This window comes from Panicum virgatum, chromosome 8K, assembly GCF_016808335.1.
Source record: "Panicum virgatum strain AP13 chromosome 8K, P.virgatum_v5, whole genome shotgun sequence".
NCBI classification, from domain to species: Eukaryota; Viridiplantae; Streptophyta; class Magnoliopsida; order Poales; family Poaceae; genus Panicum; species Panicum virgatum.
Window position 1 is genome coordinate 53,251,263 of NC_053143.1, and position 27,246 is coordinate 53,278,508.

Genomic DNA, 27,246 nt, shown 5'->3' on the forward strand with positions numbered 1-27,246 from the left:
CCTAGATATTTCCCAACACTTCCGTTTCCGTCTCGCTCTCTCCGTCTCTCTCGCTCTCCACCGTATTCCTCTCCTCTCTCTCTCCGACCTCGGGTCCTCGGCTCGGCGGAGCAGCCCGGCCGCCGGCGGCCTCCCTCTCTCCTCTCCACATCGCGGCGCCCCACGCCTACCCCTCCCTGCTCGCGCGCGGCACGACGGGCCCTCCTCGGCGGCGCCGAATCGAGCTCTGGCCAGCGAGCTCGCGGTGGAGGAGGGCGACGAGATCCTCCATGGCCGCCTCCTCGAGCTCGCCGTCGAGGAGGAGGCCCGCGCCGGCGAGGAGGCTCGCCTTGTTGTTCGTGTAGTTCTGCTATCTGCAGCGAGTTTGGGTATCCGATTTTGATTCGGGGCTTCAAGGATTTCAGTATCATCTGGTTCCTATTAGCGCTTCTATTGTAGCGGGTCGCATCTATTTTTTTCCATGTTTTTTCCCTTTTGCCGATTTTCGTGTAGAACTCTTGGTGTTTGTTTTGGATCTGTTCTAGTGGAACGCCGTATATAGGTTTCGTGGTCGACGGGGAGAGGGGGGGGGGTTGCACATTTCAGTAGGTATTGTTCTGCTTTTGCTATTCTAGTGGATTTTTTTGTTCATCGTTTTTGTTAGAGATTCAACGTTTTGGCTCTCCTATCATATATATAAGCGTGCTCCCCCTGCTGGAATTTTTTTTCTTACAGACATTTCAAAATATTTGTATATATATGAACATTTTAGATTCCGGTGTGTTAGGGTTTGTTATTTATGGTAGCTTTTAAGTACATTTTTTCGCATTCTTTTTCATCCAAGTGACTACAATATTTTTTGCTATCAGGAATTAGTGTAGCAGGTACCATGGATGGTTCCAGTTCAAGTGACCAGAATGCGCAAAGCAGCAAAGATAAAAATGCAGAAAGTAATTCTAAGGTATGCCCACATATGTGCAGATGTATTTTTTTTGTTATTACCTTGTTAAATAAGATGAATGATTCGAATCTTTGGGGGGTTGCAGTTGTTCTGCTTCTCTTACGACGTATAGAATTCTGAATTTTTGGTTGCACCATGGATTGTTATTAGGGCACTTTGCCTAGCTATATATGCTGATTTTGGTTGCACACTTGTGTTAGTGTTCATCATGTGAGTTTCTGTGAAATTTGTATGGCACTTTTAAAATTGTGGACAAAAGACATAATTCAACCAACTGCCGGAGCAAAATATATACTGAGCAATGAGTCTGCAGACGTACTATTCCTTTTTTTTTTGAGATTATAGTATATTCATGATTGGGAGTTTGCAGAGTTTTTGAAAGGCTCTCGTGTACTGACCGAATTCCATCCTACTTATAGATTAGGTGCCGAGCCTAGTTTATTTGTGGCGCAACGCCCTTTCCAGGCCATCTACCAGGAATAGGATAAATGTCTTTTTTGTTCAGCATGATTAACATGGAAGACAACAGATCACGGATATCTAGTTTATTTGTTGTTTGCTACTTTAAACATACCTTTTACTTGATAGAAAATAATTAGTTACAGTAAAAATATGCATGCATGCATGATGACAAAATCAATGGGAATTGATTCTAGTTACACCTGACCCTTCTAGTAACACTCGATCGACCAAGAGTAAAACTGGAGGCACATGCTGCGAATTCCTGGTTACCATTCAGAAGTGCCAGAACTCTTCTAATGTGGCTGAGTGAACTTTTAAAACCAAACCTGGGAATTTCTGTAAGCATATGCATGAACTCTTTTCTAATTGTTGTTTACGGCCAAGTTTAACATTCTGGAGTTTTTTTTATCAGAGATTTTTGGATGCATGCCATCCCACACTTTTTTATTCCCAGTACTCTGGTTGCTAATTATGCATCAGTCTTATTTGAGTGATATAAGTTCAGTTTTTGTTGGGCTTAAACATGAATTGTAGCCAACATGAACTGAAGCCAAACAAATAAAAATGAGGGATTCAGTTTGTTGTTTATGGCCTTAAACTATTTTTTTGTGTTACTGATATTATTTATCTGTTGTATTCATAGCTCGCAAATAAAAGCAGCCCTACTGTTAGTCACCAGTTTTACGAGAGCATATGCAGAGTTAGAGAAATCAACTCATTATTGTTCTCAAGGCGTCGCCTAGGCGTCTCCTAGGAATGATGATGCCCCCTTAGATTTATGTGAATCACCTCTAAAGAAGCAGAAAGCTGTCTCCAATAAATTTTCAGATGCTACTTCTTCAAGAGACACAACTGCTGTTGATCACATATCTGCTGAGAAGGAATATGCAAAAATGAACACAAAGAAAAAGGATTTATCTGATTTGGGTCACAAGAAGCGAGCCCTGAAAGCACCTGTATCATTGTTCAAAGGCGAGAAGTTAAAGGCTCCAAAAATTGTTCTATCTGAGTTTGAAAAAGAAATTTACCATCTTGCTACCAAAAGAATTAGGGATTCATACCCAAAGTAAGCTGCAGTTTAATTTGTTTACATACTCTATTTACAATTTTTTTTGTCAACCTGTTGACTTAATTTGGTTTTTTTTTTCCTACACACACACAAAAAAGCCCTGAATGTGTCCGTATTGGGAGAATGTCCATTGCTCTGAGAGAGTTCGGTGATACTATGCGCCCAAAGAAATGGGTTGGAACATTTGCTATGAATGTTTATACTGAAGCATTGATGTATGATCAGAATAAACTTGAAAATCCCAACCTAAGGAAAGGATTTCTTACTTCAGCCGAAGTTGTAAGTGTAAATTGTAATCTCTTCTCCCACTTTTAGTTTTGTTTTCATATATTTTCTTCTCCCAGTTTTACAAAATTTTACATTTAATTTTGTACATTCATTATTCATTTTATTTTGACTATACATATTATATTTTTTCCATTTAATTTCTAAAAAAATTATTCTTTTTTTTGTATATTTATTCAAAAAAATTTTCTTGACAAGTTTTTTGTAATAATTTTCTTGGCAAAGTTTTAAATTTTTTTTATTCTCTAATTTTTTTACTAAAACAGTACTACTTTTTTCAACAAAATTTTACATTTTATTTTGTTACATCCATTTTTCTTGGTTTTATTTTCATTATTCTTATATTATTTTCCATTTAATATTTTCTAAAAAAATATATATTTTTTCAGAAAAACTAATCAATCTTTTTAATTTCTTGACAAAGTTTTTCAATATAACAAAATTTTGCAATTAATTTTTTAAATTCATTTTATTTTGACTATATATATTATATATTTTTCATTTAATTTCTAAAACATTTTTTAAATTTTTTTTTGTAAATTTATTCAACACTTTTTTCTTGACAAGTTCTTTGTAATAATTTTCTTGACAAAGTTTTTATTCTGTAATTTTTTTTTTCAAAAACAGTACTACTTTTTTTCACAAAATTTTACAATTAATTTTGTTACATCCATTTTTCTTTGTTTTATTTTCATTATTATTATACCTTTTTCCATTTAATATTTTATAAGAAATTTTATTTATTTTTTTAAAAAAATTAATCAATCTTTTTAATTTCTTGACAAAATTTTTCTCTATAATTTTTTATCCGAATTATTTGCGACTTACATTTTTTTGACAAAGTTTTTAAAAACAATTTTTTTCATTTTGAATGAAATTCTTTTTCCCTAAAACTATACAATTTTTCCCTTTTTTCATATGACAAAATGTTTTTAGTCATTTTTTTGCGAAAAACAAGCATTTTCTCCTACAACTTTTTTATCCAATTTATTTTTGTAACTTACATTTTTTTCTGTAAAAATTTTCTTCATAAAGTTTTTAAACTATTTTTTGATTTTGTAAGAAATTCTTTTTTCTTACAAAAAGAGGTCGTCCCGGCGGGGCAGCTGAAGGTTGTCCCGGTGGAGTGCCGGTGTGATTAGGGTCAGTCACGTCGTACTGCCATACTTATTCCAACTGATTAGGGCCAGTCACGTCATCCTGCCATACTATGACCCAACTGATTAGGGCCAATCATTTTCCAAAAAGCCATAATCTTCTCAACTGATTAGGGCCAATCTCGTTAACTTGCCATACTCGGCCCAACTGATTAGGGTCAATCACGTCATACTGCCATACTCGGCCCAACGAGTTAGGGTGCTCTGGATTTTTTTAGAGCGTTCGACTCCATGACTATATAGTCTATATGCTTTTGTATAATGGATTTTTAGTATATATCAAGGATGACCTGCCACACTGATTAGAGTCAGTCACGTCGCACTGCCATACTCGTTCCAACTGATTAGGGCCAGTCACGTCATCCTGCCATACTACGACCCAACTGATTAGGGCCAATCATTTCCAACAAGACACAATCGCCCCAACTGATTAGGGCCAATCTCGTTAACTTGCCATACTGGGCCCAACTGATTAGGGTCAATCAAGTCATATTGCTAAACTCGTCCCAACGAGTTAGGGTTGTCTGGATTTTTTAGGGAGGTTTCACTCCATGACCATGTGCTTTGTATAATGGCATTTTAGTATATATCAAGGATGACCTGCCATACTGATTAGGGTCAATCACGTCGTACTGCTATACTCGTTCCAACTGATTAGGGCCAGTCACGTCATCCTGTCATACTATGACCCAACTGATTACGGCCAATCTCGTTAACTTGCCATACTCGGCCCAACTGATTAGGGCCAATCTTGTTAACTTGCCATACTCGGCCCAACTGATTAGGGTCAATCACGTCATACTGCCATACTCGGCCCAACGAGTTAGGGTGTTTTGGATATTTTTTTAGGGCGTTCGACTCCATGATCATATGCTTTTGTATAGGATTTTTAGTATATATCAAGGATGACCTGCCATACTGATTAGAGTCAGTCACGTCGCACTGCCATACTCGTTCCAACTGATTAGGGCCAGTCACGTCATCCTGCCATACTACGACCCAACTGATTAGGGCCAATCATTTCCAACAAGACACAATCGCCCCAACTGATTAGGGCCAATCTCGTTAACTTGCCATACTGGGCCCAACTGATTAGGGTCAATCAAGTCATACTGCTAAACTCGGCCCAACGAGTTAGGGTGGTCTGGATTTTTTAGGGGGGTTTCACTCCATGACCATGTGCTTTGTATAATGGCATTTTAGTATATATCAAGGATGACCTGCCATCCTGATTAGGGTCAGTCACGTCGTACTGCCGTACTCGTTTCAACTGATTAGGGCCAGTCACGTCATCCTGCCATACTACGACCCAACTGATTAGGGGCAATCATTTTCCAACAAGCCATAATCTTCCCAACTGCTTAGGGCCAATCTCGTTAACTTGCCATACTTGGGCCAACTGATTAGGGTCAATTACGTCATACTACCATACTCGGCCCAACGAGTTAGGGTGCTCTGGAGTTTTTAGGGCGTTTTGACTCCATGACTGTATGCTTTTGTATAATGGCATTCTAGTATATATATAAAGGATGACCTGCCATACTAATTAGGGTCAATCACGTCGTACTGCCATACTCGTTCCAACTGATTAGGGCCAGTCACGTCATCCTGCCATACTATGACCCAACTGATTAGGGCCAATCATTTCCAACAAGCCATAATCAGACAAATCAGTTTAGTCTTCAAGTTTTATTTTATATATATGTGATTTTTATTATTACATATCACATTCAAGAAAACATATCATATGCCTTCTTTGACCTGACACCACATTTCTTTTTTTTCGCCAGGAACGACAGTGGTGTTTTTGTTCTTCAGTTACTTCTTGCTTACAATGGAAAGACACATTTCCATTTTACTCAGGTTACCTACATGCTACCTTTTTTGCTTTTCAAATTTCTGCTATTTTGCAAATTTTTGCGTGCAGCCAAGTAGAAATGTCTCAAGGCTATCCCCATATTTTCCCCCTTTTTTTGGCTATGCAGGAACATTCAAAGCCATTGCGCGAATCATTGACGTACTATCTGTGTGCCCACGAGGAGAAGGAGCTGATTATGCCAGAAATAAGGCAGATTGCTTATCAACATGTAAGTTTTTGCTTTCATTTTTTTCTTGGTTTCTGTTTTTATGTAGCCATTCTACATGCTCTTTTTTTTCCATCACGCTCTCTATGACTGTCATTTTTAGTCGTATATTATAGCAGAAGTGCTGAGTACTTGAACCACCATATATATTTTTTTCATCATGCATCAATGATTTGGTTATCCCATACACTCATATTATACACCTAAATTCTTAACTACTCCATTAGGATATACAATAGGTTGACTATATTTTAAATTGATTTACCAATACGCGGGCAGTAAGCATGCAACTGTACTGAATTTTCTACAGAAAGCAAGGCCATATACATGCATGCTTTTTTGTCTGAATAAAGCCATATACTGAATTCTACTAATGCATGGTTAAAGGTCATATACTCAATTGTAGTCAAATCCGAAGTTTTTAAATACGGTTCAGGACCATTAAATTAGCTAGCTGTACAACTGGATGATTTTAAATAATGCCTACTCAAAATGACAACAAACTCAATCCCCTCTTTTTGTTATATATGTAGAACCACACAGCAAAATCTCATACTGCTAAATATTACACACTTTGAATGTTACCTCATACACTAGTATTATACACCTAAATCTCATACTGCCTCTATTACTTTTTTTCAGGTAATAAAGTTGGAGAACTACACAGCAAGGACGAAAAGGCAAGCATAAAAGATTAAACCATTTTTTATGCATTCCTTTTTATTGCCACGACAAATTTTATATATCATGTCACTCTCAGGTACAGCAAAAAGTGATTCGCATCAGCTATCATTGGAAGATGTTTTTTTTTCCGTATCACACAGAGAGATACTAAATTTGTTTGAAAAACATCCTTGTCTATTGTTTCAATGTATTTATATTTTAGTCTCACACAGAGAGGGTACATGAATGAATGGTCTATTTTTGTTTCATGTAACATTTTTTTCACCATCAGTCTATTTTTGGACGTACAAATCAAAATATTATGTTTCAATAATTTTTTCCTGATTGAAACTAACTTTTATGTTACACGCCCCACCCAAAACAATACCCATTTCCCATGGTCCCGAAAAAGTATAGCTTCATAAAAGAAAATGTTAATATCGGTAAAAGAAAATGGGAATTTCAATTTGGCGGGGTGGTCGCTTGCAGAAAGAAAATTTCAAATTTATCCCGCCATTCAGCTGCTAAAAGAGAAGGGGAATCTCAATTTTTCCCGCCCAGGGCGGCTGGTGGGACGGATCGCCACGGTTTTCCAAATATGGAAAGTATATGATGTCGGAAAATCGACCGTACCGTCCCTGTTGTTACGGTCGACCGGAAATTAGCGGTGCCCTTTTTCTACCCCGGCCTCTCCCCCTTCTTTTGTAGATAAATTTTATCTTCCTTATTTATTACCAGTGGAGATGTACGTGCTATAGGCATATATTTAATTTTTCTTCCATTAAGTAATAATATTATTTATATTCTTTTTAAAAATAATACACATCTTTTTTTCTTCCATAAACAATAATGTCAATTATTATCCTTCCAAAATAAATAATGACACGAATTATAGGTGAATGCATGTGGAATGCCACAGGCACGTACTTAATTTTTCTTCCATTAAGCAATGATATTTTTTTTTCTTTTCAAAAATAATACACGTCATTCTTTTCCTTCCATAAATAATGATGTCAATTATTATGCTTTCAAAATAAATAATAACTCGAATTATGGGTGAATGCATGTGGAAAGGAAAGTAAAAGTATATGCTAAAGAAAAGTAATATATGAGTATAAGAGGTGGGTATAGGAAATTACTGGTATAAAAAGTATTAAGATTTTGGTAGGAAATATTGACGAAACTAATCTCCCCTCTCTCTTTCGTCAAACCTTTTGGACTGACAAATGGGGCATTTGTAAGGGGTACGGTGGGCCTGATCTTAGTGAGAAAGGATTATAATTATTTTAATTTTTATAGTATAGATATAGATATAGATTTAATATGTACTCCACCCAGTAGGAGCGAGGGGCTCAGCTAATCAGCGCGTGAGCGCGAGACGGCAACCAGCACTCGATTTCGAACAGCGGCTGATTTTCCTTTTTTTTGGAAAGTTTCTCTCTCCCTACGATTTTCTATTTTTAGAAAGTTACTTATGTTATAACATGTACGTATAACTTTTGAGTTTTTCCGGATGATATTTTTTCAACATAACTATTGCACACTCATAACTTTTACGTATAAATTTTTCTAACCAACTTTTTTTAGGATAAACTTTTAACATGACATGTACAAAATTTTACGCATAACTTTTTCAGCCTCCTTACTAAATGATAAGATTGAACATAACTTCCATAAAAACTTCTCACACAACTTTAATGAGTAAGTTTGTCATACAATATTTTCACGAAAACTTCTCACACAACTTTGATGCATAAGTATGTCGTACTTATAAAAAATACAACTTGTCAGGATAACTTTTCAACACAATTTCTATGAAAATGTATTTAGGAAGACTTCTCAAACGACTTTTAACGTACAAGTTTATCATATGACTTCTAAGCACAATGCTCGATAGAATTTTTTAGTACAATTCTTCTAAAATTATTGTCAAAAGAATTTCTCTAGCGAAACACATAGTAGAAAAAAGAAAAAAATCTGAAGAAAAAATGACGATAGCTGCTACCATTACCCAACACAGAGGAAATATATAGAAAAGAAAAAGAGAAAGCAAATCAATACTTGAATTGCTGTCACGTGGGTGGGTACGGACAGCGCATGGCCGGCTGTAGCATCGCGCGATTGTTGTTTTGGATTCCGTAGGAGGGAGCCTCCTCTGTTTCCTTAAAGATCCAAGTGACCTGTAGGGGGCTTGATGCAAATTTCCATTAGTAGCACTATTGTTGCTCGTCGCTGCTGGCTACTCCATGATATGATCTGCCAAGTTCACGTGGTCAAAGATAGCGACCATTCTTGATTCTTGTGCTCCTGGTCAGGGAGTCAAACTAGAAACGGCCACGTCGGCCGTCGCGGCATTGGGGAGGCAGCTGCCGGGTCAGTTCCTTCTTGCGAAGACGAGTAGACAACTTTCTTCATCCAGAGGCAAGATTAAAGTTTTTCGATCCCCAGCCCCAGAGCAAGAGCCGGCTATAAGTTACGCTCCGATCGATCCCCAGCAAAATCAAAGCTTTTCGATCGATAGGTACCCATTTGAGCTGATTGGCTGCGTGTGTATCCATCAGTTCTGCGTTCTTGTAGATTACTGTTGCATTGTTCATCAGGGATGGCCGATCCGGTAGCCAGCGTGGAGACGATCGTGAGGATCGCCCTGGCGATCAGCGAGGCCGTCGGCACGGCGCAGAGGAACATCGACCAGTGCAAGGACGTCCAGACGCAGGTGAGCATAGCCAGGGACAGCCTGCTGGTCCTGCAGAGGAAGGGGTTGGCGGACAAGGGCTCCGCGGTGGGCCGTGCGCTGGGCAACCTGAAGAAGACGCTCCGGCGCGCGCTCGAGCTCGTCAGGGCCTGCCAGGAGGACCAGGGCTTCGTGCAGCGCGTCCTCAGGGCGGAGGACCTGTCCAGCCAGCTGCGCCAGGTCAAGCAGGACATCCTGCAGGAGCTGTCCATGGCGACCTTCGCCATCAACGCCCACATGGCGCCCGACGCTCGTCATCACCATGGCCAGCGGCAGCTTCAGGTCCCATTCCTTCCTTCCTTAATCACCTGCCTGCATGCACCTCTCGTATGAGTATGACAAGTAGTAGTATTGAAATTGACATGTACTAAGCTATAATCCCTGCCTGGTAAAGTACGGAGTAGTATATAATTAATGTTCGTCTTGTTGCTATGTGTTGTGTTCTGCTCTGAAAGCGATCGGGTGCTCTAGCCTAAGAGAGGGAGGGGTGAATTAGGCATTTCTAAAAAATCTTAACCTATGGCTCCAACTAGTTTGCACAAAAAATTAAACTATTGCATACTATCTAAATGTGCAACTATGATTCTTCTAGTGTGAAACCCTCATCCCACGAGAGTTTAGCAACCTATAGTCAATCCTATCAAGAAACTACTCTATGAAAGTAAAAGCACAAAGGTTGCAATATGAAATGCAGAAGCTTAAAGGAGGGATAAGAGGAAGCAAATTCTTTGACACGAGGATTTATCCCGTTGTTCGATTAGCCACAAAGTCACATCTACATCCACGTTGTTGAAGCACTCACAAAGAGTATTGCTTCTCAGCAATCAAGTCTCTCCAGGGGACACCAAATCACCACGGTCACCTTGATCCCGATTTCCACTAAGGGAGATTGCCCACGAAAGAGGGGTCTCCGTCCCCCGCACAAAGTTGTCGACGCCGCTCCACACCAAGCCGGAGGGTCGTTGACGTGCCGGCGAGCCACCAATGCTCCAAGGAGGCCGGCGCACCGAGATACAAGTTTGGTTCACTTCTAGAACCAGCCACAAGGATCTTAACCTTGCTTGCTCACTCACTTAGGAGCTAACCTAGCACAAACACTTGCAAAGCTTGTGCTAAGGACTAAGGATTTGATCTCTATGCTCTTGGATGACTTGGAGGTGTTCTTGGATATGTGTGTGATGTCTTGGGACTCCAGCAAGCTTCAAATGACCGGGGCTGAGGCATATATATATATATATAGGCCACCAACTCAAGAGAGCTATTACTAGCCGTTGGCCAGTTTTCTGCATAGGCATCGGAACTTCTGGTGCTAGGGCATCAGTTCTTCCGGTCACACTGCGCTCTGAAGTAGCCATTGGCTCCTCTGACTCAGCTGCAGCAACTTCCAGGGACCATCGGTTAAACCGATGCTAGGGCGTCGGTTAAACTGGTGACACTCAGCATCTGAACTAGCCGTTGGACCTCTCTCTTCTGCTGACGTCATTGCACCGATGCGATGCTCCGATGCACCATCGGTTCAACCGGTGCTGAAGGCGTGGCTCCTGCGCTCTTGACATCGTCTCTGGACAATGGTATGTTGATTGCACCGATGCTTGATTTCAGCTATAACCGGTGCTTGATTCGGTTATCATTTGGGACTAACTGTTTATTTAAATACAAAATAGTTTGTGCTCGCAGTATTCCCATTTTGACAAACACCAAATGAATTGCGTTATAGCTGGAAGTGTATTAGCTACCGAGTGCCATACAAGCTAGCGCCGACTATGTGCAGCCTTACGGAGCGATTTTCGATTCCGAGTCCTATTCCATCTGTTGCGTGATCGTCCTTCTGTAACTGATTCAATCTCCGATTCCGATTCTGACTCCATGTATGCTGGTTTCTTTAGGGTCGGCAGCCGTTTCTTGCCATGTAGCATCTCAAGAACATCTGCCGACGATGTGCAGCCTTACGGAGCGATTTTCGATTCCGATTCCTATTCCATCTGTTGCATGATCGTCCTTCTGTAACTGATTCAATCTCCGATTCCGATTCTGACTCCATGTATGCTGGTTTCTTTAGGGTCGGCAGCCGTTTCTTACCATGTAGCATCTCAAGAACATCTGCCATGGTGGGCCGGTCTGCCCGATCACTCTGAAGGCACAATAGTCCCACCTCCACGCACCTTTTAATCTCCCTTGGCTGAGACCCTTCATACAGCTTTGGGTCAAACACCTCCTCCATTTGTCCAGCTTCCCAAGCGTCCCAAGCCTGTCACCATAAGACAATATGCATAATATACACAGATGGCAAGCTTAGTTGTATACCGGAAGCTCAACAAGAAACAATAGCATATTGAACATGATGTTGCGGTATATATAGATGCATGACGCCAAGTAAATACTTACCCATGTACATAAAAGACGCTCATAAGGCTGTATATTTCTGCACATAACGCTAATGATATTAATGACGGTGACTCCAAAAGCGTACACATCGTTCATCATTGATATAGTGCTGTTTTCATAACACTCTGGAGGTATATATCCCCTGATGAACCGATGGTAAAATAAAAGGAAAGACCTCAGCAATGAAAAATGATGGAAGGGAATGAACATACATCCACTGTACTCACGCCATTGTAGAGTTTTAATTTGAAATGGCATCTTACAATGTGCCTAGTATGTCGTCACCAGTGATCTCACCATCATGCAGCACCATAGATATATTAAAATCAGTAATCTTTGGATTCATATTAGAATCCAAGAGGATGTTGCTTGGTTTCACATCCATATGTACAACGTGTTCTTCATGTAAGTAATGTACACCCTGGGCTATCCCCTCAATTATTCTGAAGATGGAACACCAAGCAAGTTGGGACTCTGCAAAATTACAAATGCATGGGGAAGCAACATTAGCATATCGTACTCAACAAAATTAATTTAAGACAAAAGTTACACGATGGAGATGAACAATAATGAGAATTAAGTGAAAACATGCCACGGATAATCTTGTCCAAGCTTCCATTCGGCATGTATTCTTCAACCCAATAATATCCTTTAACTCTACCATCTCCGTCTTTATGGCCATATCCCAAAACTTTAACTATGTTTTTGTGCTGAAGCTTTGAAGCTAGAACTTGCTGTTTGTAAATGCGCGCCCAGCTATGGTCAGAGGAGCTGGCAATTTTCTTGATGGCCACATCCTTTCCCTCATTGAGTACACCCTAAAAAGTATAAATATCAGTGTGCATGATAAGCTTGTTATAGGGTACGACACAAATATATCATCATGGCAATAAAAAAATAAAATTAGCATCATCGCGAAAAAAAGGATGAGCAAACAAAATTAAATTTTAGTGAGTACCTTGTAGACCTTACATGAGCTACCCGTCCCAATGATGTTTTTGTCATTTATAGCGGCATATAACTCTGATAAATTGAATGTTTTTAAGCCTGTCATGGAAACATCAATACCACATAGTTTAGGTTGTGCAAACATGAAACTTTGGTAATAATATTCAGTTTGAGTGCACGGAGCGGTAAACTTTGGTAAATAATATATAGTGAAGAAAAGATTAGAGTAGTAAAATCTATGTGTCGATTACTTCTCATTTGATCAATGATGAATTGATGATTAATGAGTGATATAATGATGATTTGGTTTGTTAACTCAGAGTTGCATCAAAAGGATAGAAAAAAAGCTGTTCACATGAATATTTCGGTCGATAGATGAACCAGGAGATTTTTAGTTTGAAGCTAAAGAGAAGAGTAAACTCTAGAGTTTATTTGTGGATCTCAGGGGAAAAAATAAGGGTAGATAATTTGTCCAAGCCATTCCGAAAATGTAGGAGCACTAACTTAACAAATTAAGAAGCCACATGACATCATTTGCAATTTTAAAGACACTGTTGCTGCACTCAACTTGGCACAGAACAGATTATATATAAGAGAAATTGTCTAAATCATTTTTTAAAAAAAATAAATATAATACAAAATACGAGTGATACATGGATACAACGACACTAACTAAAAGCCTATTCATCTTTTAAATTTCATGTTTTCACGTTCTCTATCACCACCTTTTACTATGCAGCTTTGTGGTTTTGTAACATGCGACTTCATATGTGCAAAGTTTTTTTTTTTGCACGGTCACATGTGCGCGGTCGTATATATTAAAAAAATGTGGCTAAAATATTGCATATGCACATATACACTGTTATGGGCTCGTGCCGTTGTTATGATCAAACGAAACTTTGCATGAGACGTCAACTTACCAGATAAAGTAGCAAAAGGTGGCTCACTTCCTGGTCGTACTTTGTTTTTCTCACCATTTAACTCAGATCTGCCATTGCCATATGATGAAAACGATTGTTTGCAAGGTTACTTCATTCACTTTGCATCAAACAGTGACTAGTCAAACAAAATAGATAAATAATAGCCAGAGTTATTTTTGGAAGTGCTCTAGGTTATTTTTGGAATGTATTATATTGTTAATTCAATATGATGCTTTGTCTCCAGTGATGCAAGCTTATGCAATATGATAGTGCCAACATATGATATTCGCAGGGCTAGATGCAACATTAGTGGTTGACCTATTTCTTGCGGATACATTATAGTAGTGCTCCAGGGATAATGCGGGGATAGGGGGAAAAACCGAGACCGCTTGGAGCAAATATATGGAGTTGATGTCATGGCATAGAGGATATAATGCACATAACGGTACCATACCTAGGAACAATGGTTGATTGAACGTTATGTGATATCTCCGTAACTCCTGTGTCCTGAAATAGTGAAATATAGTTCAGTTATGGTATCCTAGTGAGCCTAAGAAATATATACAATTAAAAAAATACTCCTCTGTCCTCCTGATTTAAATATCGCCCAGGAACAGAGATTCCCCTCCTAGGAACGCTTTCCTAGCGACAGTTAAAGCGGGACGGAGGGAGTAAATTATATTGTTGCATAATCCTAGAAGCCGCCTAGATCCATCGGAAATAAGCAAAAAGTTATTGAAACGTATCTAAAATTAGAGTTTTCTACTTATTAGATCTTGCAAAACTGAGAGCGATAAAATTCAGGAAAAATTGTTCAAAGACCCATCTTATTTGTTGTATTATGATTTTCTACAAAGGCCGTATTATTTTACCATGGTTTGGTTTTCCTCGTTCATATGCCCGAGACATAATTATAATTCGTTTTTTTACTAAAGAGACATGTTTAGGTCATGGCACCCTAGTTTAGGTATGCGCACTTTGCATGAATGATAAGAGATTATATATCATTGCAAACTAGAAAGACAAACAAAGAATACAAAGCAAAGCACAATCACACATTAATAATGAGTATATAAGCATACCGGATCGAGCCAAATGTTGCCGAACTATCAACTTGCAGTGCCAATAAAAATAGTGTCCAAATGAAGGGGCCAAAACAACATAAAGGTAGTAGTAGTGGTTGTAGGAGAGTAGGTAGTGGTGGTGGTGGATGGTGGTGGATGGTGGTGGTGGGTAGTACCGTAGTAGTGGTGGTGGTAGTAGTAGTGGTAGTATATAGCAGAGATTAGCCTTTGCTATGGAATCAATTGTATGGAAAAAGAAAAGCTCAGTATCAAAATAATCAACGTCAAAGTACGTAGTAATGAAATAATTGCAATATTAGGACCGCAAACATTGACGAATCTGTTCTGAAGTTTGGGAATGGCCGGGTTTATACCTATGGCTGCCGGGGCGGAGCTTGACCGCCAGCCTGAATCGTTAACAGCACGATGGTGGTGTGGGCGTTGATGGCGAAGGACGCCAGCATCACTTTATTCAAGATGTCATCTTTCACCCGGCGAAGCTGCTTGGACAGGTCCCCGGCCGCGATGAGGCGGCGGACGGTGGTCCTCTCCTGGCACGCCGCGACAAGCTTGAGGGCCTGCTCGAGCGTCTCCTCCAGGTCCTCCAGCGCGCCGCTCATCGCCGGGCTGCCACTCATCATCCCCGTCTGCTGCAGCTGCGACAGGATGGCGCTGAACCTCAGCACGCGCCTCGTGATCTCGCGGCAATCCTCCTCGTTGTGGCGAACCCTGTTCACGGCCTCCTTGATCTTGAGCCCGATCTTGACGATCTTCTCCACGGTGGCCACCGGATCGGCCATCGATCATCTATGCCTGCCCCTCCTGTCAGGCTGTCACATAAGGCAGGCAGTACTAATCTGCACTGCAAGAACTAAACTGGAATACAAACATCTGAACTGAAGACCAAATTGAGATCAAGTAATTAAATTTCTTGTCAAGTGTAGCAATAGATCAATTAAATGGATTGATTCTTCTCACCAGTATATATCTTCGTCACTGCTCTCCTAGGTGCCGCACAGCCGGTTGAGAGTAGAGACTCGCCACCTTCGTCTTCTTCGGTACACCGTCGTGTTTCAGAGTAGGTGGGATTGTTAGCTGAGTGAGAAGAAAGACGACCTGCGGAGTCATGGCGATCAGTCGAGATCTTTGCAAAAGGAAAGGAAGCGATCGAAACGCAATGGATGGTTCCGTTTTCCTTATCCACAGGAAAGGAAAACCGCGTCGATCGGGGTCAAGTCAAACCGTGTGGAAGTGGAGCTCCATCGTGGCCGGCCGAGCTGTGGCAGTCTGCAGTGCATACCAATCAGTTTCTGACTATGGAGACCCCAGTTTTTTTTTTTTGCTCCATTTTATTATGGGCAACGTATCTAGTGCAAATCAAAGACCTCGTGCAAACCCGTGCAAACCTACTAAACAAAGTTTCAAAAAATTCTGAAAAAAATCATGAATGTGCTTCTCAGCTTACCTCATCTATATATAAAATTTCATGGTCAAATTCGTCTTACTCTAGAAGTTACAAAAAAGACAAATTTTCTGACAACAATAATGGTTCAAATGCATCTCAAATTTGTCTTTTTTGTAACTTCTAGAGTAAGACGAATTTGACCATGAAATTTTATATATAGATGATGTAATCTTAGAAGCACATTCATGATTTTTTTCAGAATTTTTTGAAACTTTGTTTAGTAGGTTTGCACGAGTTTGCACGAAATTCTTGGTTTGCACTAGATATGTTCCCTTTATTATGTGGCCAGCAGCCTAGGACGGTACTCCCTCCATTTTATTATTGTTTGGTTTTGGTTTGTCATAAGTCAGTCGTCCTCCGTGCTCTTGATTAGCTGGAAGATCCGTGAGACTCAACGGGCGCAGGGCCGGGGCATTCAGGCTCTGACGGATTGCCAATTCGACCCACTAGATAGCGTCTTCCCTCCCTGCACACAGATTACACAGCTTCACTAATGTAAATTTATGATTTTGTCTACATGACACTGGCCCTGTTTGTTTCCGATTATAATCAGCTTATCGGTGGAAATAAGCGATAATCCCACCAAACGCCTCGATTATTTTCGCTTCTCTGGTAATCCGCTTCAGAGATTTGAACTACGAGAAGCGAGAATCGAGAAAATCTTCGCTTCTCTCGGCCACGCTTAGATTATAAGCTAAGCGAAAACAAACAGGGCCACTATAAGAGGAGGAAATGACTATGATGCCCTCAGGCCTCATGTTCACGGCTCCTTGATCCTGAATTTTTGAAGAATGATGGAATGCAATATTTCCATCATTTTTTTCTCCATGCATAGATTATAACTCATCCTGAATTTTTGAAGAATGATGGAATGCAATATTTCCCCTGTACTCTGTGTGTGTGTTTACATATTTTTCGAAGAAAATTTTGTAAAATGAAGAGAAAAGGTGTCACGACCCGACGTCGAGCGCCGGCGCACGCATCGCGGCATGCCACGCGTCAGCCTTGCCGTCGACCATCCTCGTGTCGCGTGTCAGCCTCACCGCCGGCCATCCTCGTACACTGCACGCCGCGCCCATCCCGCGACCGTGAACAACCTTGTCAACGCCACACGCCGGCTGCCGAGGGGTGTTCCTCCGCTTCCCCGGCCTTCTACGGCGTTCGTGCCACCCCATCCTTATCCACACCGGCCGCCCGCTCCCCCTCCCCTCTAGCTCCCGTGCCCGACCGGCTTCCCTGCCCCAAACCCTAGCCCCGTTGGCCCCCATCTCCATTGCCGCCGCCACCAGGAGCTCCGCCGGCCGCCGCGATTCGTCGTCTTCGGTGACCCCCTCGCCGATTCCTCGTAGGAGCAGCTTCCCCTCCCTCCCCGTGACCGATTTCGCCCCTAACCCGGCCCCCTCTCCCTCCCTGCAGGGCCGCCGGCGAGTGCCTCCGCCCGCCGCCACCCTTGTCCGTTGCGTCACCCGTCCGTCACCGCTCCTCGCCTGCGCCACCGCCGGTGAGGCTCGCCGCCTCCTCCTCATCCCCGTGCGCGCCTCCCCTAGCCCGGTCCAGCCCTGCCTCCGCCGTGCCGCCGTTCGCCGGCGCCGCCGCGTCGCGCGGGGGCCGCGCCGTCGGCGCGCGCACGCCCCGGTTCAAGGCCGCCCGGCCTGCCTTGACCTGGCCCGGGGGTGCCTGCCCGTGGGACCCACCTGTCGGCCTCTAGCCTGGCGGGTGTGGCCGGATCCGGGTGCGTTTAGCATTTTGGCTAGGGTTTTCTTAGGTTTTATATGTCTGCAATCTTGAAAAATGCATAGAAAATCGTACCGATCTCGGAAAATTGTGAAACTTATTTCGTTGGATTTGTATCGCTGAGATCTACTTAGGAAAAATGTTTTTTTATGTTACTTTTATGTAAATTTATCTATAGGTTTATCTTTCAAAAGTTAGTTTAATGCTTAGTTATTTGAGTATTGCTCTAAAAATTTCAATCTAAATTTTGTTAGACTCCTTCTGAGGTGTAGTTTTCAGTGGTGCAATTTGTTCACATTCTTCCTTGCTGTTTATCAAATTTTTAGCTTGTTTTCTTATGCTTTGTCTGAAAATGGTTTAATATAGAACTTTTTGTTGGAAAGTGAGAAAATAGTCAAACCAGTTTTTTTTAGATTTTTTTCATGCCTAGTATCTAAGATAATTTTCTTGGATTTGTTTAGATAAGTTTGCATGTCTTTTTTGATTTATCAGTTTTGAATTGCTGAAAACTAATATATTTATGATTAATTGTAGGAAAATGCTTTTGCTTCAAATTAAATTTTCATGAGTTCCTTGTATTGTTCTCTGCATGCTCAGTTTATATCATGATTTATACTTATTTTTTATTTCATTTCTTAATTCTTGCACCGCATTCATGCATTATAGTGACCGAACCGTCGGAGGTCGAACCCGTGGAGCCCACCGAGTCCGTCGAGCCTGAACCCGAAATCCCGTTCGTGGTCGAGCCGGAAGTTAACCAAGGCAAGCAGCTAAACATGAATCCTTGCTCCTATTTAATCTGACTTAATTAATTATCTCACCAGGTAATATTGGGTTATGTATAGTATGTATGTATTGCATTCTTGTACCTATCTGCGGGCATTATTCTTCCTTGATTTGTCATTCTTGTTCTTGGCACTAGTTAGTCAATTAATTACTTAACCTGACTAGATGGTTAGCCTCGCTTAGAATATTTATATTGCTCGCTAGACAGGAATAATTTGGAGGATCACATTTACCGGTTACCCTTGATCGCACTGGTTCGGCCTGGTCGTCAGGTCTAGTAGTATCGAGGTTCGAGCGGAATGGTAGGGCCTAAGGAATGAAGTCACATGGGCATAGTCCGCTTGGACCGATTAAGGACCGTCCGTGGATGACGTTGGTTTTGAGCAACTTTCCGTGCTACCACATATCCAAATAATGGTACGGATGAGCCAATTACCTTCTTTGACTTGATCATTGATGTACAGTCCTAGATACGTGGCCAAGGGCTATGCAGAGAGGCTTAGAGGTGTCCCCGAGTGGACCTACGTGTAGGAAACTTTAGAGATATCCCCGGTGGAAACTAAGTCTCTACGCGTAAGCTAGGTGTGAAGATTTCAATGATCGAGCCTTGTTGGGAACGGTTGACGGGAGTACCCCCTTGCCCGACGTGATCGGTTGTGTGAGTCGCATGGTCCTCGCGTCGTGTGGGTAAAGTAGTACACCCTTGCAAGGTTTTAATCAATTCGAATTGACGCGCTCTCGGTTATGAGCAAGTTCATTATCCCATGAACTCCTCGTAGAAATTCGGTTATGATGGAAATGGTTCATGGCACCTCTGTGACACTTTACATGTTATACTCTTAACTAACTAAAAGTTATTAGGGGTTTGGGCAATATTAATCAATTCTGATATGTGATAGTGTAAAGAGCTAATGCTTATGCAATAATTACTTAACCTTAAAGCTTTTACTTGAGCCAATGCATGATTTTTGCTTATTTAATCACGTAAGTCTTGCGAGTACCTTTTGTACTCAGTTTGCTTTCTAAACCTAGTTGCAGGTGAGCCGGAAGTGGTGTTCGGCCACTTCTACCCCGCTGATCCAAATGTGGGGGAAGTGTAGGTCGTTGCGGCTATGGTGATGTCCTTGAGCAAGGCATCATCATCGTAGTATATTTTTATCGTAATCGAACTTCATGAGAGCATGTAAATATAATAATCTTTAAGTTTCTGAATAATATGGCTTTCGTGAGCCCAAAGCTTGTAATGGAGATTAGTTTGAACCTTCCTATGTTGAACTTGTAATGATAAGTTTCGAACTCTGGTAATGTAAAAACTGCTCTTTGTGGTTCTTTGGTGATGTATTCGATTGTAAACGGTATGTGTATATGCTGATTCTGGACGTATGTTGGAGCACATACCGGGACTACCGGATTTGATATTATTTTGGATGAATGACGTGTCAGTTATTCGTGTCTCTAGATGTGAGATAACATGTGGCACGCTCTCCGGCAGCCACGTATTAACTCTCATCTGGATGATAATGACCGGCGGTTCGTTTAAAATAGTATCAAATTGGGCGGTTCTCACAAAAAGGAGGGGCATAATGGTCTTTCCCCTTTGTCCTACAAACAAAAACAATGATTTCATAGTGATAAGAAACCCTTGGCTGCGGACGACGCTGTGGCGTCGTGGTAGCAACTCCAGTCTGGGAGCTGGCCAACCGGGGTTCGATTCCTGGTTCCGGCACCTGGGACTGAGCTTGGGGGCTCGGTAGGCTGCCCAGCTGGGCTCGGCAGCCCACCTGCGGTTGGGCGTGGGTGCCACTCTCCTCTCTCTTAAACGACGGGCCAGTGCTCCTGGCAGCTTTCAAAAAAAACCTTGGTTGAACTATTTTCTTCGGGCATGATCCCATTGCACGGTACATAGCACTAGCAGACATATTTTATTTCTTCCGCCAATGAAGCTTTTTATCTTTGGCCATAACTAAATTTATGAAATTTTATATAGATAAGACGGCGCAACTTTGGAGTGGTTGATTCATTACAAAATTAGTTTCACAAGTCTCAAGGACACTATAACAGGAGAAATGACCATGGTGCCCTCACGTTGACAGCTCCTCAACTTTTTTCCTCTATGCATAGATTGTAGCTCGTCCTGAAACTCTTTATTAGAACTATGAAATGCTATATTTCCCATATGTGTATTTTTATAGATCTTTCATGGAATTTATTCGTACAACGAGGGGTAAAAAGGGCTACAATGGTCTTTTCCCCTCATCCTGCAAACAAAACCGTGAATTCGTGGTGATAAGGATCAGGTGCCTACTGTCGTCAGAATCCTTGCTCGGCTCTCCAGGAGGCAAGAGGTGAATCATGACCGTCCTCCGCCGCGCCGGGCCGGCGATGCCACCGCCGCCGGCCTCCACCGCCGGGCCGGCCTGCGGCCGGCCGGCCCTCCTTCTAAGGCCAGTGGTGAGCAGCGGCCCCTCTAGCAATCCGGAACCCTAACCCAAACCATAATCTTGCCGGAGTTGGAGAAGGAGGTGTACCCTAATCTTGCCGGAGTTGGAGAAGGAGGTGTAGATGGGGAAGAAAAAATTTTGAGTGAGGAGAGCCTCCAAATCACTCGGGTGAGATTTAGCTTTTAATCAAAACCATGAGTTCGAGGTGGTAAGGATCAGGAGCCTACTATTGCCAGAATCCTTGCTCGGCTCTCCAGGAGGCAAGAGGTGAACCATGGCAACGCCACGAGGGATAGGTGAAACTTGGTTTCTGCCCAGATCATCATAGCACCTGTCATCTCTCTGTTTCGCAAATCACTGTTCATCTCCATGCCCAGAGTACCGTGGCTGCAGAGCTGCACCGCCCCGTTCTTGATTACCTGGAAGATCTGTGAGACTCGTCAGGGAATTCAGGCTTTGACAGATTGCCAATTGCACCCACCAGCGTCTTCCCTCCCTGCACACAGATTGGACTTGGAGAGCTCCCTGCACATAGGTTCAACCTGAACTGCTGGAAGCTGATGCCACGACAGCCGCGGCAAGGTTGTTGCCCAGGAGGGTGCTCTCTCTGGGCTTGTGCTGATCGCCTGCAGCCGTCCGTCCGGGTGGTGAGTGGCGGCATCGGTGCAGCGGCCTCTGCTGCAGAAGCTCGCCGCCGGCCACACCCCTCCGTGTTCCCAGTTCTGACCCCGACGAAGACGACCGGCAGGTACGCGCCGCCACAAGTGTTCGCCGCGCGCTAGGTCGTCTCGTCTCGTCCGCGGCGGCGCACTCTGCTAGCCCCTGACAAGGAAGACACCCCCTGCAACGCTCCCATCTCGGTCGCACACGTCGTATCGGACGGACGGTAGGTGCCCAGGAGGCAGACGGTATATGAAATACCGTCCACCCGGTCGGTATCTCAAACACCGTCCCCCCTTTGGGGCGTCGTCCTACGCGGCTCGCCGGAGCGCCGCCGCGTTCAGGGCTTCCGTCCTCCTCTTCCTCGAGAGTGCCAGGAGCCTCGCTCCCTTGCATCTGGGCGCGGCTGGTAGAGGCGTAGGGGGCGACCACGACGCGACGCCAGGGCCGGCCCTGACTTTTTGGTGGCCCAGTGCGAAAAAAATAATGGAGGTCCCCATTAACTATAAAAATATAAAAAGTCAAATTGGTAATCGGCATGACAAGTAGGTAGCAAATCGGCGATCTGTAGATAGCGGCGGCGTCTCGCGAGGATGTCAAGGAGGCACTGAAGCGTGTAGTTGGGCAGATGTTGGAGAAGTTGTCCATTGATTTTCCTGTATCAAATCAGGGCGTGGCTTTATTCCTCCAACTGGACAGAGATGTCACGCCCAACAATATAAGTTACAAAATTTATGAGGGGGTCATGGGTCTGTTTGGATACATAGAGATAATAGTTATCCCTCACCTTTTAGCTCCAAATTATCCCACATGTTTGGATGTATGAGGGATAATTTTAAGTTAAAGTGGATTATCATCTCTCCCAAAATTCTTAGCCCCTTCAAGAGGTGATAATGGGGCTAATTTAGTATGAACCCCACAAAAAAATGTGAGTATACACACACACCTAGATATGGGAATGAGAGAGAGGGTGGGCATTAACCCAAGGATCCAAACAACCTACTTGGGCTAATGCTTAGCCTACCAATTTAAGACTAAACATTAGCTCTCAAAATTAGTCCTAGGCTAATGTTCCAAAGCCCATGCCAAATACTTAGATGATCCGAGTCTCTTTCAATATTTAAATGAACTGGCTTATAAGCAAAGATGTTACTTATAACTTGATATGCCTCATAACATAGAAAATTTTGGAGGCCCCCGATTTTTGGAGGCCCGGTGCGGTCGCACCGTCCGCACCCCCTCAGGGCCGGCCCTGCGCGACGCGAGCGGCTCCTGGGCGCGGCTCGCCGGCGGGCCGGCATGGCGCGCAGAACTATCTCTCATGAGCTCGGCTCCGCGTGCTCATCCTCTCCGCGCCCTCGCCTCGCGTCGGCCCCTTGCATAGCATCGACCGGCAGGGCCACGAGTTTCTAGCTTTCTATCCATGTATGGGGGGATAGGGGTTGCAGGAACAGACGTCGCACGGCAAGGACGATGGTGGCCGTCGCATGCAGCAGCAAAACCAGAGCCATGTTCGCTGGCAATGGCTCAGAGAGCAATTTCATACACACCGAGAGCAATCTCGTTAAAATTCATGTCAATTTGTTATTTTGGTAATCAAGAATGGTACAGTCGTTGCTGAGTTGAAGACCAAGGATAGTCTGACAGAGCTAATCAAGAATACTCTGAATAAAAAAATGGTACTGTCATTGTGCTCCGTAGAAAGCAGTGCACTCTGAATCTGATTTTTGCAAGAGAGAAATGATAGGAGAATGCGATTTGAATGTTCAATGAAGCAGCGTGTTTGGATGTGGGTAAATATCCTGGAAATTTGCAGGATTCTGAATCAAATTCATGCAAGAGAGAAATGACAAAAGTATGTACCATTCCAATCTTCAGACAAGCAGCACACATGTTATTGTGAACTCGCATACTGAATTGAAGTATTGTGATTCGTTGCACGTAATACAGTGATGGCCGGAAGTACAGAGAAGAACCGTACAAATTTGAAGAAGCTGAAATGTTATAGATATGGTACAGTCGTTGTGCTTAGTAGAAAGCAGTGCGCTCTGAATCTGATCTTGGGAAGACAGAAATGACAGGAGTGTGCAATTTGAATGTTCAATGAAGCAGCATGTTTGGATGTAAGAAAATATCCTGGAAATTTGCAGGATTCTGAATCAAATTCATGGAAGCGAGAAATGACAAAAGTATGTACCATTCCAATCTTCAGAGAAGCAGCATATGTTCTTGTGAACACGCATACTGAATTCGCAGTATTGTGATTCTGCGAACAAAATACAGTGATGGCCGGAAGTACAAAGAACTAAAATGTTATATATATGATCTCAGTATGGCCGGAAGTACAAAGAACTGTCCAAAATACAGTGATGGCCGGAAGTACACGCAAACCTTTTGCCTATCTCTTTCCTGTGTTCTGTAAACTGAAGATCAGTCATCCTGAATATCAGTGATGCGAAAAACTACAAACCCCAAACGGATAGTAGATTATTGTCGGAATGCAAAAGGATGCCTAGTTCTGTAGAATGGACTGAATAATTCAGGACTGATGGGAAAAACTACAAACCCCAAAAGGATGTCTCTCATGTCCACTTGCCATGTGCTTCCATCTTTCAGCTTCAAGATTCAACAAACTCATTTCAGTATTGCCAGTCTGCAATAACCTCACCTTCTGATTTGCCAATCAGAGTGCATCGGCGCTTTGCACAGAGCACCGTGGCTGCATGCAGAGCTGCACCGTCCTGTTCTTCATTAGCTGCAAGATCTGTGAGACTCGTTTGACAAATTGCCAATTGGAGTATTGGACCCACCGGTGTAATCTTCCCTGCACATAGATGACAGAGCTCCCCGATGCTGCCGGGTTGAACCTGAACTGGAAGCTGCCACAGTGACGGCACAGTAAACTGCCACAGTGACAAGGAGGGTCTTCCTGCAAAGTCTCAGCGTCCCTATTGTAAAATCTTCGGGCCGCGCCTCCGCCGGTGACCTCCAGGCTCCAGCGTAGAGAAGCCGGGGAATGTTGGCGAGCCTGCCCATGGCGGCCACAGCTCCCGGCGGCTGCGACATCTCTGCAGACACGTGTCGGGTAGCCGCCGGCGTGAACCTTCGCCTGCCACTCTGCCAGGCTGCCACCAGGTGAGCCGGCGAGGCGCCCGCCGGGGACGCGCACGGCCTCGGACTCGGGAGTCGGAGCCGTCAGAGGTTGACGAGGAGGAAGACGTCTCCTGCGACGATGCGTGTAATCTGGCCCGCAGAAGCGGGATCGGACGGCTGCTAGCTACCCAGGGGGCGGACGGTATCTGAAATACCGTCCACCCCCTGACCCCCCTGGTGTCGCAAGAAACACCGCGGCCGCTTGATGCCGCCGCTCGCCGGAGCATCGCCGCGCTCCGTCCGTCAATGCGACCCACCCCCATGATCCTGGCAGCTTTTTGCCGCGGCATCTTGCACGCAGCAAGGGTGATCAAACGACGACGACGACCCCAGGGGGGTCGCCGGGAAATTGAAGACCGCCTCCTCTGCTTCGTGGCGCACGCCGTGGCTGGCCGGGTCGCCGCTGCGTTCCGGCCATATCCAACCTATGTCTTTTTTCGTCGTCTCTTCCACTTTTATGCTACGCGACCGCATCAATTCTTCCACGGAGCACGACCACGCAGTCACGAACCTCTGGGCGCGGCAAGGTTGTTGGCCAGGACGGCGCGCCCTCTGGGCTTCTGGTCGCCTCCAGTCGATGCAGCGGGCTCTGCTGCAGCAGCTCGCCGCCGGTCACACCCTCCGTGTTCCCAGTTTCGACCCCGACGAGGGCGTCGCGTCCGCGGCGCCACGCCCTGCTCACGTTGCGAACAGGTTGATGGGTACGTTGAATATATTTTGCCAATACTGAGGGGAAGTGTTGGTGTAAATAGAAAAAAAATGTAAAGAATCTTTTTGCATATTGGAGAAATATAATGAACAGTGTGCGTTCTGTGAGAAGCAACACACCAGAAAAGTTCCCCAAATCTCAACACCGAGCACTCAAGGGAATCCATACATGATTAAATTCGGAGGTGCTTCAACTTTACTATGCATTGGGCGTTGCAGCAGTTCTGAACTTCTGAATTCTTGAACAGACGACGTGATCACAACAGATTCTGCTGCTGTTGGGAACAATTCTTAAGAGCAGAACCATGAGAAAGTAGCAATACGCATGCAGTCTTTGTGACACTAAAACCAGTCGAAGAACAAGATCATGAGAATTTGTGCCTCCCTTCTGCTTGAGCCATATTGTCATACCCGGAACTGGAATAGTAGTACTCTAGCCTGAAAATTGGATGTCATGTGTTGATTTCGTAGTATACTTGCCATTTACTGTCCATTTTCAGGCAGTCTGATTTTGCTCATCTGATAGCACCACCTGCTGCACCAAATCCCATAGTTGTACAAAGCTAGCCATCTGCTGAACTGAGTCCATCCTTCACAAGCCTGAAGCCCCTTGTCCAACTCTGGTGCACTATTAGTTCATCCTTGACCAGCCTGCCCTTTCTCCATGCCAAAGTACCAGAATTTTGCCCATGAATACTAATTTGAGTTTTTCCACCGTCTCCAATGCTTAATGCATGTGCCACAAGGACATGGAACTGTACTTCATTAGTGGTGTATAATACTAATTTGAGTTTTTTTTACTCCTCGGTATGTATCAAGAGGTATTACTGAGACCATCAAATTATAATTAGGGAGTTAACAATTTTGTGGTAGCTCAAAAGAATCAAAAGCAAGACCAATGAAAAAAATAGTGACAACAGCCGTACTAATATAGGGAACTAAAAAAAGATTCGGTGGGACAAAACCAAATTGCGTTCCCCTAAGGGTAGCCAAAATCCAAAACAGAAGAGAGGAGAGGTACTAGTGAAGTGGTGATATTATCTGAATTTTCTGATTAGTGCGCAACATGTGAATCCTTGGTGATTCTGCTCTGTGTCATGCTATCATATTTCACTGCAGCAACATCATGGGACCAAGTAAACAGGAATGCACTATCTGAACCACAGCTGGAAGTCCTACCTTAGAAATCGTATTACCCAACAAGGAAAAGCAATTGATAACAAGGATGGATAGTAATCATCTTGCAGAAACAGTTTATTCATATTAATGAATCCTCCATTGCTTCTGTGTCTTGACTGAGTGAGGCCAAGGAGATTAGAAGCAACATCTGACTATCTGAGCCCATTATGGACAGAATACTGAACTTTTTGCTCACCAAACTGAAAGGATTCGGAAACAGAGGATCCGGCTGAAATATAATCCCAGGGAGCACTTCCCAGTTCCTACTGAAGCATCATCCTCCAGGGAGAAAATGAAATCTTGCAGAAATTCAGTATGATACCAGTTGACCTGTCTGCAGACTCACAAGTCACAATGAACCTTAACAAGAGAGCTAGCAAGGGTGCTGTTACTGTCAACCTTCCATTTA

At 43.3% G+C, this 27,246-nt stretch overlaps 2 protein-coding genes across 15 annotated transcripts; one reads left to right on the plus strand and one right to left on the minus strand.

The window, feature by feature from the left end:
* LOC120645215 lies at positions 1 to 6,951 on the plus strand. 6 transcript variants are annotated; one of them, XM_039921997.1, is made up of 8 exons: positions 7 to 368; positions 849 to 940; positions 2,046 to 2,468; positions 2,570 to 2,750; positions 5,704 to 5,776; positions 5,899 to 6,000; positions 6,640 to 6,677; positions 6,758 to 6,943. In XM_039921997.1, exons 3-8 carry the CDS (start codon positions 2,296 to 2,298, stop codon positions 6,830 to 6,832), a joined length of 642 nt encoding a protein of 213 aa, XP_039777931.1. In that variant the 5' UTR covers positions 7 to 368; positions 849 to 940; positions 2,046 to 2,295; the 3' UTR covers positions 6,833 to 6,943. The 6 variants fall into 6 exon arrangements, with proteins under 6 accessions (XP_039777935.1, XP_039777934.1, XP_039777931.1 ...); XM_039921999.1 differs by having other exon boundaries at positions 2,231 to 2,468; XM_039921996.1 differs by having other exon boundaries at positions 7 to 940.
* Positions 6,952 to 10,970: 4,019 nt separating this feature from the next.
* LOC120645217 (cysteine-rich receptor-like protein kinase 10) lies at positions 10,971 to 16,001 on the minus strand. Of its 9 annotated transcripts, none has more exons than XM_039922010.1 (9): positions 15,086 to 15,988; positions 14,102 to 14,154; positions 13,648 to 13,715; positions 12,738 to 12,826; positions 12,372 to 12,597; positions 12,043 to 12,253; positions 11,780 to 11,921; positions 11,474 to 11,642; positions 10,971 to 11,300 (listed from the first exon to the last, which is right to left on the minus strand). In XM_039922010.1, the coding sequence occupies exons 5-9, from the start codon at positions 12,403 to 12,405 to the stop codon at positions 11,146 to 11,148; spliced, it is 711 nt and encodes a 236-aa protein (XP_039777944.1). In that variant the 5' UTR covers positions 12,406 to 12,597; positions 12,738 to 12,826; positions 13,648 to 13,715; positions 14,102 to 14,154; positions 15,086 to 15,988; the 3' UTR covers positions 10,971 to 11,145. The 9 variants fall into 9 exon arrangements, with proteins under 9 accessions (XP_039777944.1, XP_039777943.1, XP_039777942.1 ...); XM_039922009.1 differs by having other exon boundaries at positions 10,971 to 11,642; positions 15,086 to 15,533; positions 15,690 to 15,987; XM_039922008.1 differs by having other exon boundaries at positions 10,971 to 11,642; positions 15,086 to 15,568; positions 15,690 to 15,987.
* Positions 16,002 to 27,246: the final 11,245 nt, after the last annotated feature.

Coding starts and splice junctions, on each gene's coding strand:
- LOC120645215 (XM_039921996.1), top strand. CDS start 2,296: ATGAACACAAAGAAAAAGGATTTATCTGATTTGGGTCACAAGAAGCGA. Junction 5,777..5,898: donor CACATTTCCATTTTACTCAG/GTTACCTACATG, acceptor TTGGCTATGCAG/GAACATTCAAAGCCATTGCG. Junction 6,001..6,639: donor GGCAGATTGCTTATCAACAT/GTAAGTTTTTGC, acceptor ACTTTTTTTCAG/GTAATAAAGTTGGAGAACTA.
- LOC120645217 (XM_039922009.1), bottom strand. CDS start 12,405: ATGCCGAATGGAAGCTTGGACAAGATTATCCGTG. Junction 12,254..12,371: donor CTTGGACAAGATTATCCGTG/GCATGTTTTCAC, acceptor GTAATTTTGCAG/AGTCCCAACTTGCTTGGTGT. Junction 11,922..12,042: donor GACGACATACTAGGCACATT/GTAAGATGCCAT, acceptor TCGGTTCATCAG/GGGATATATACCTCCAGAGT.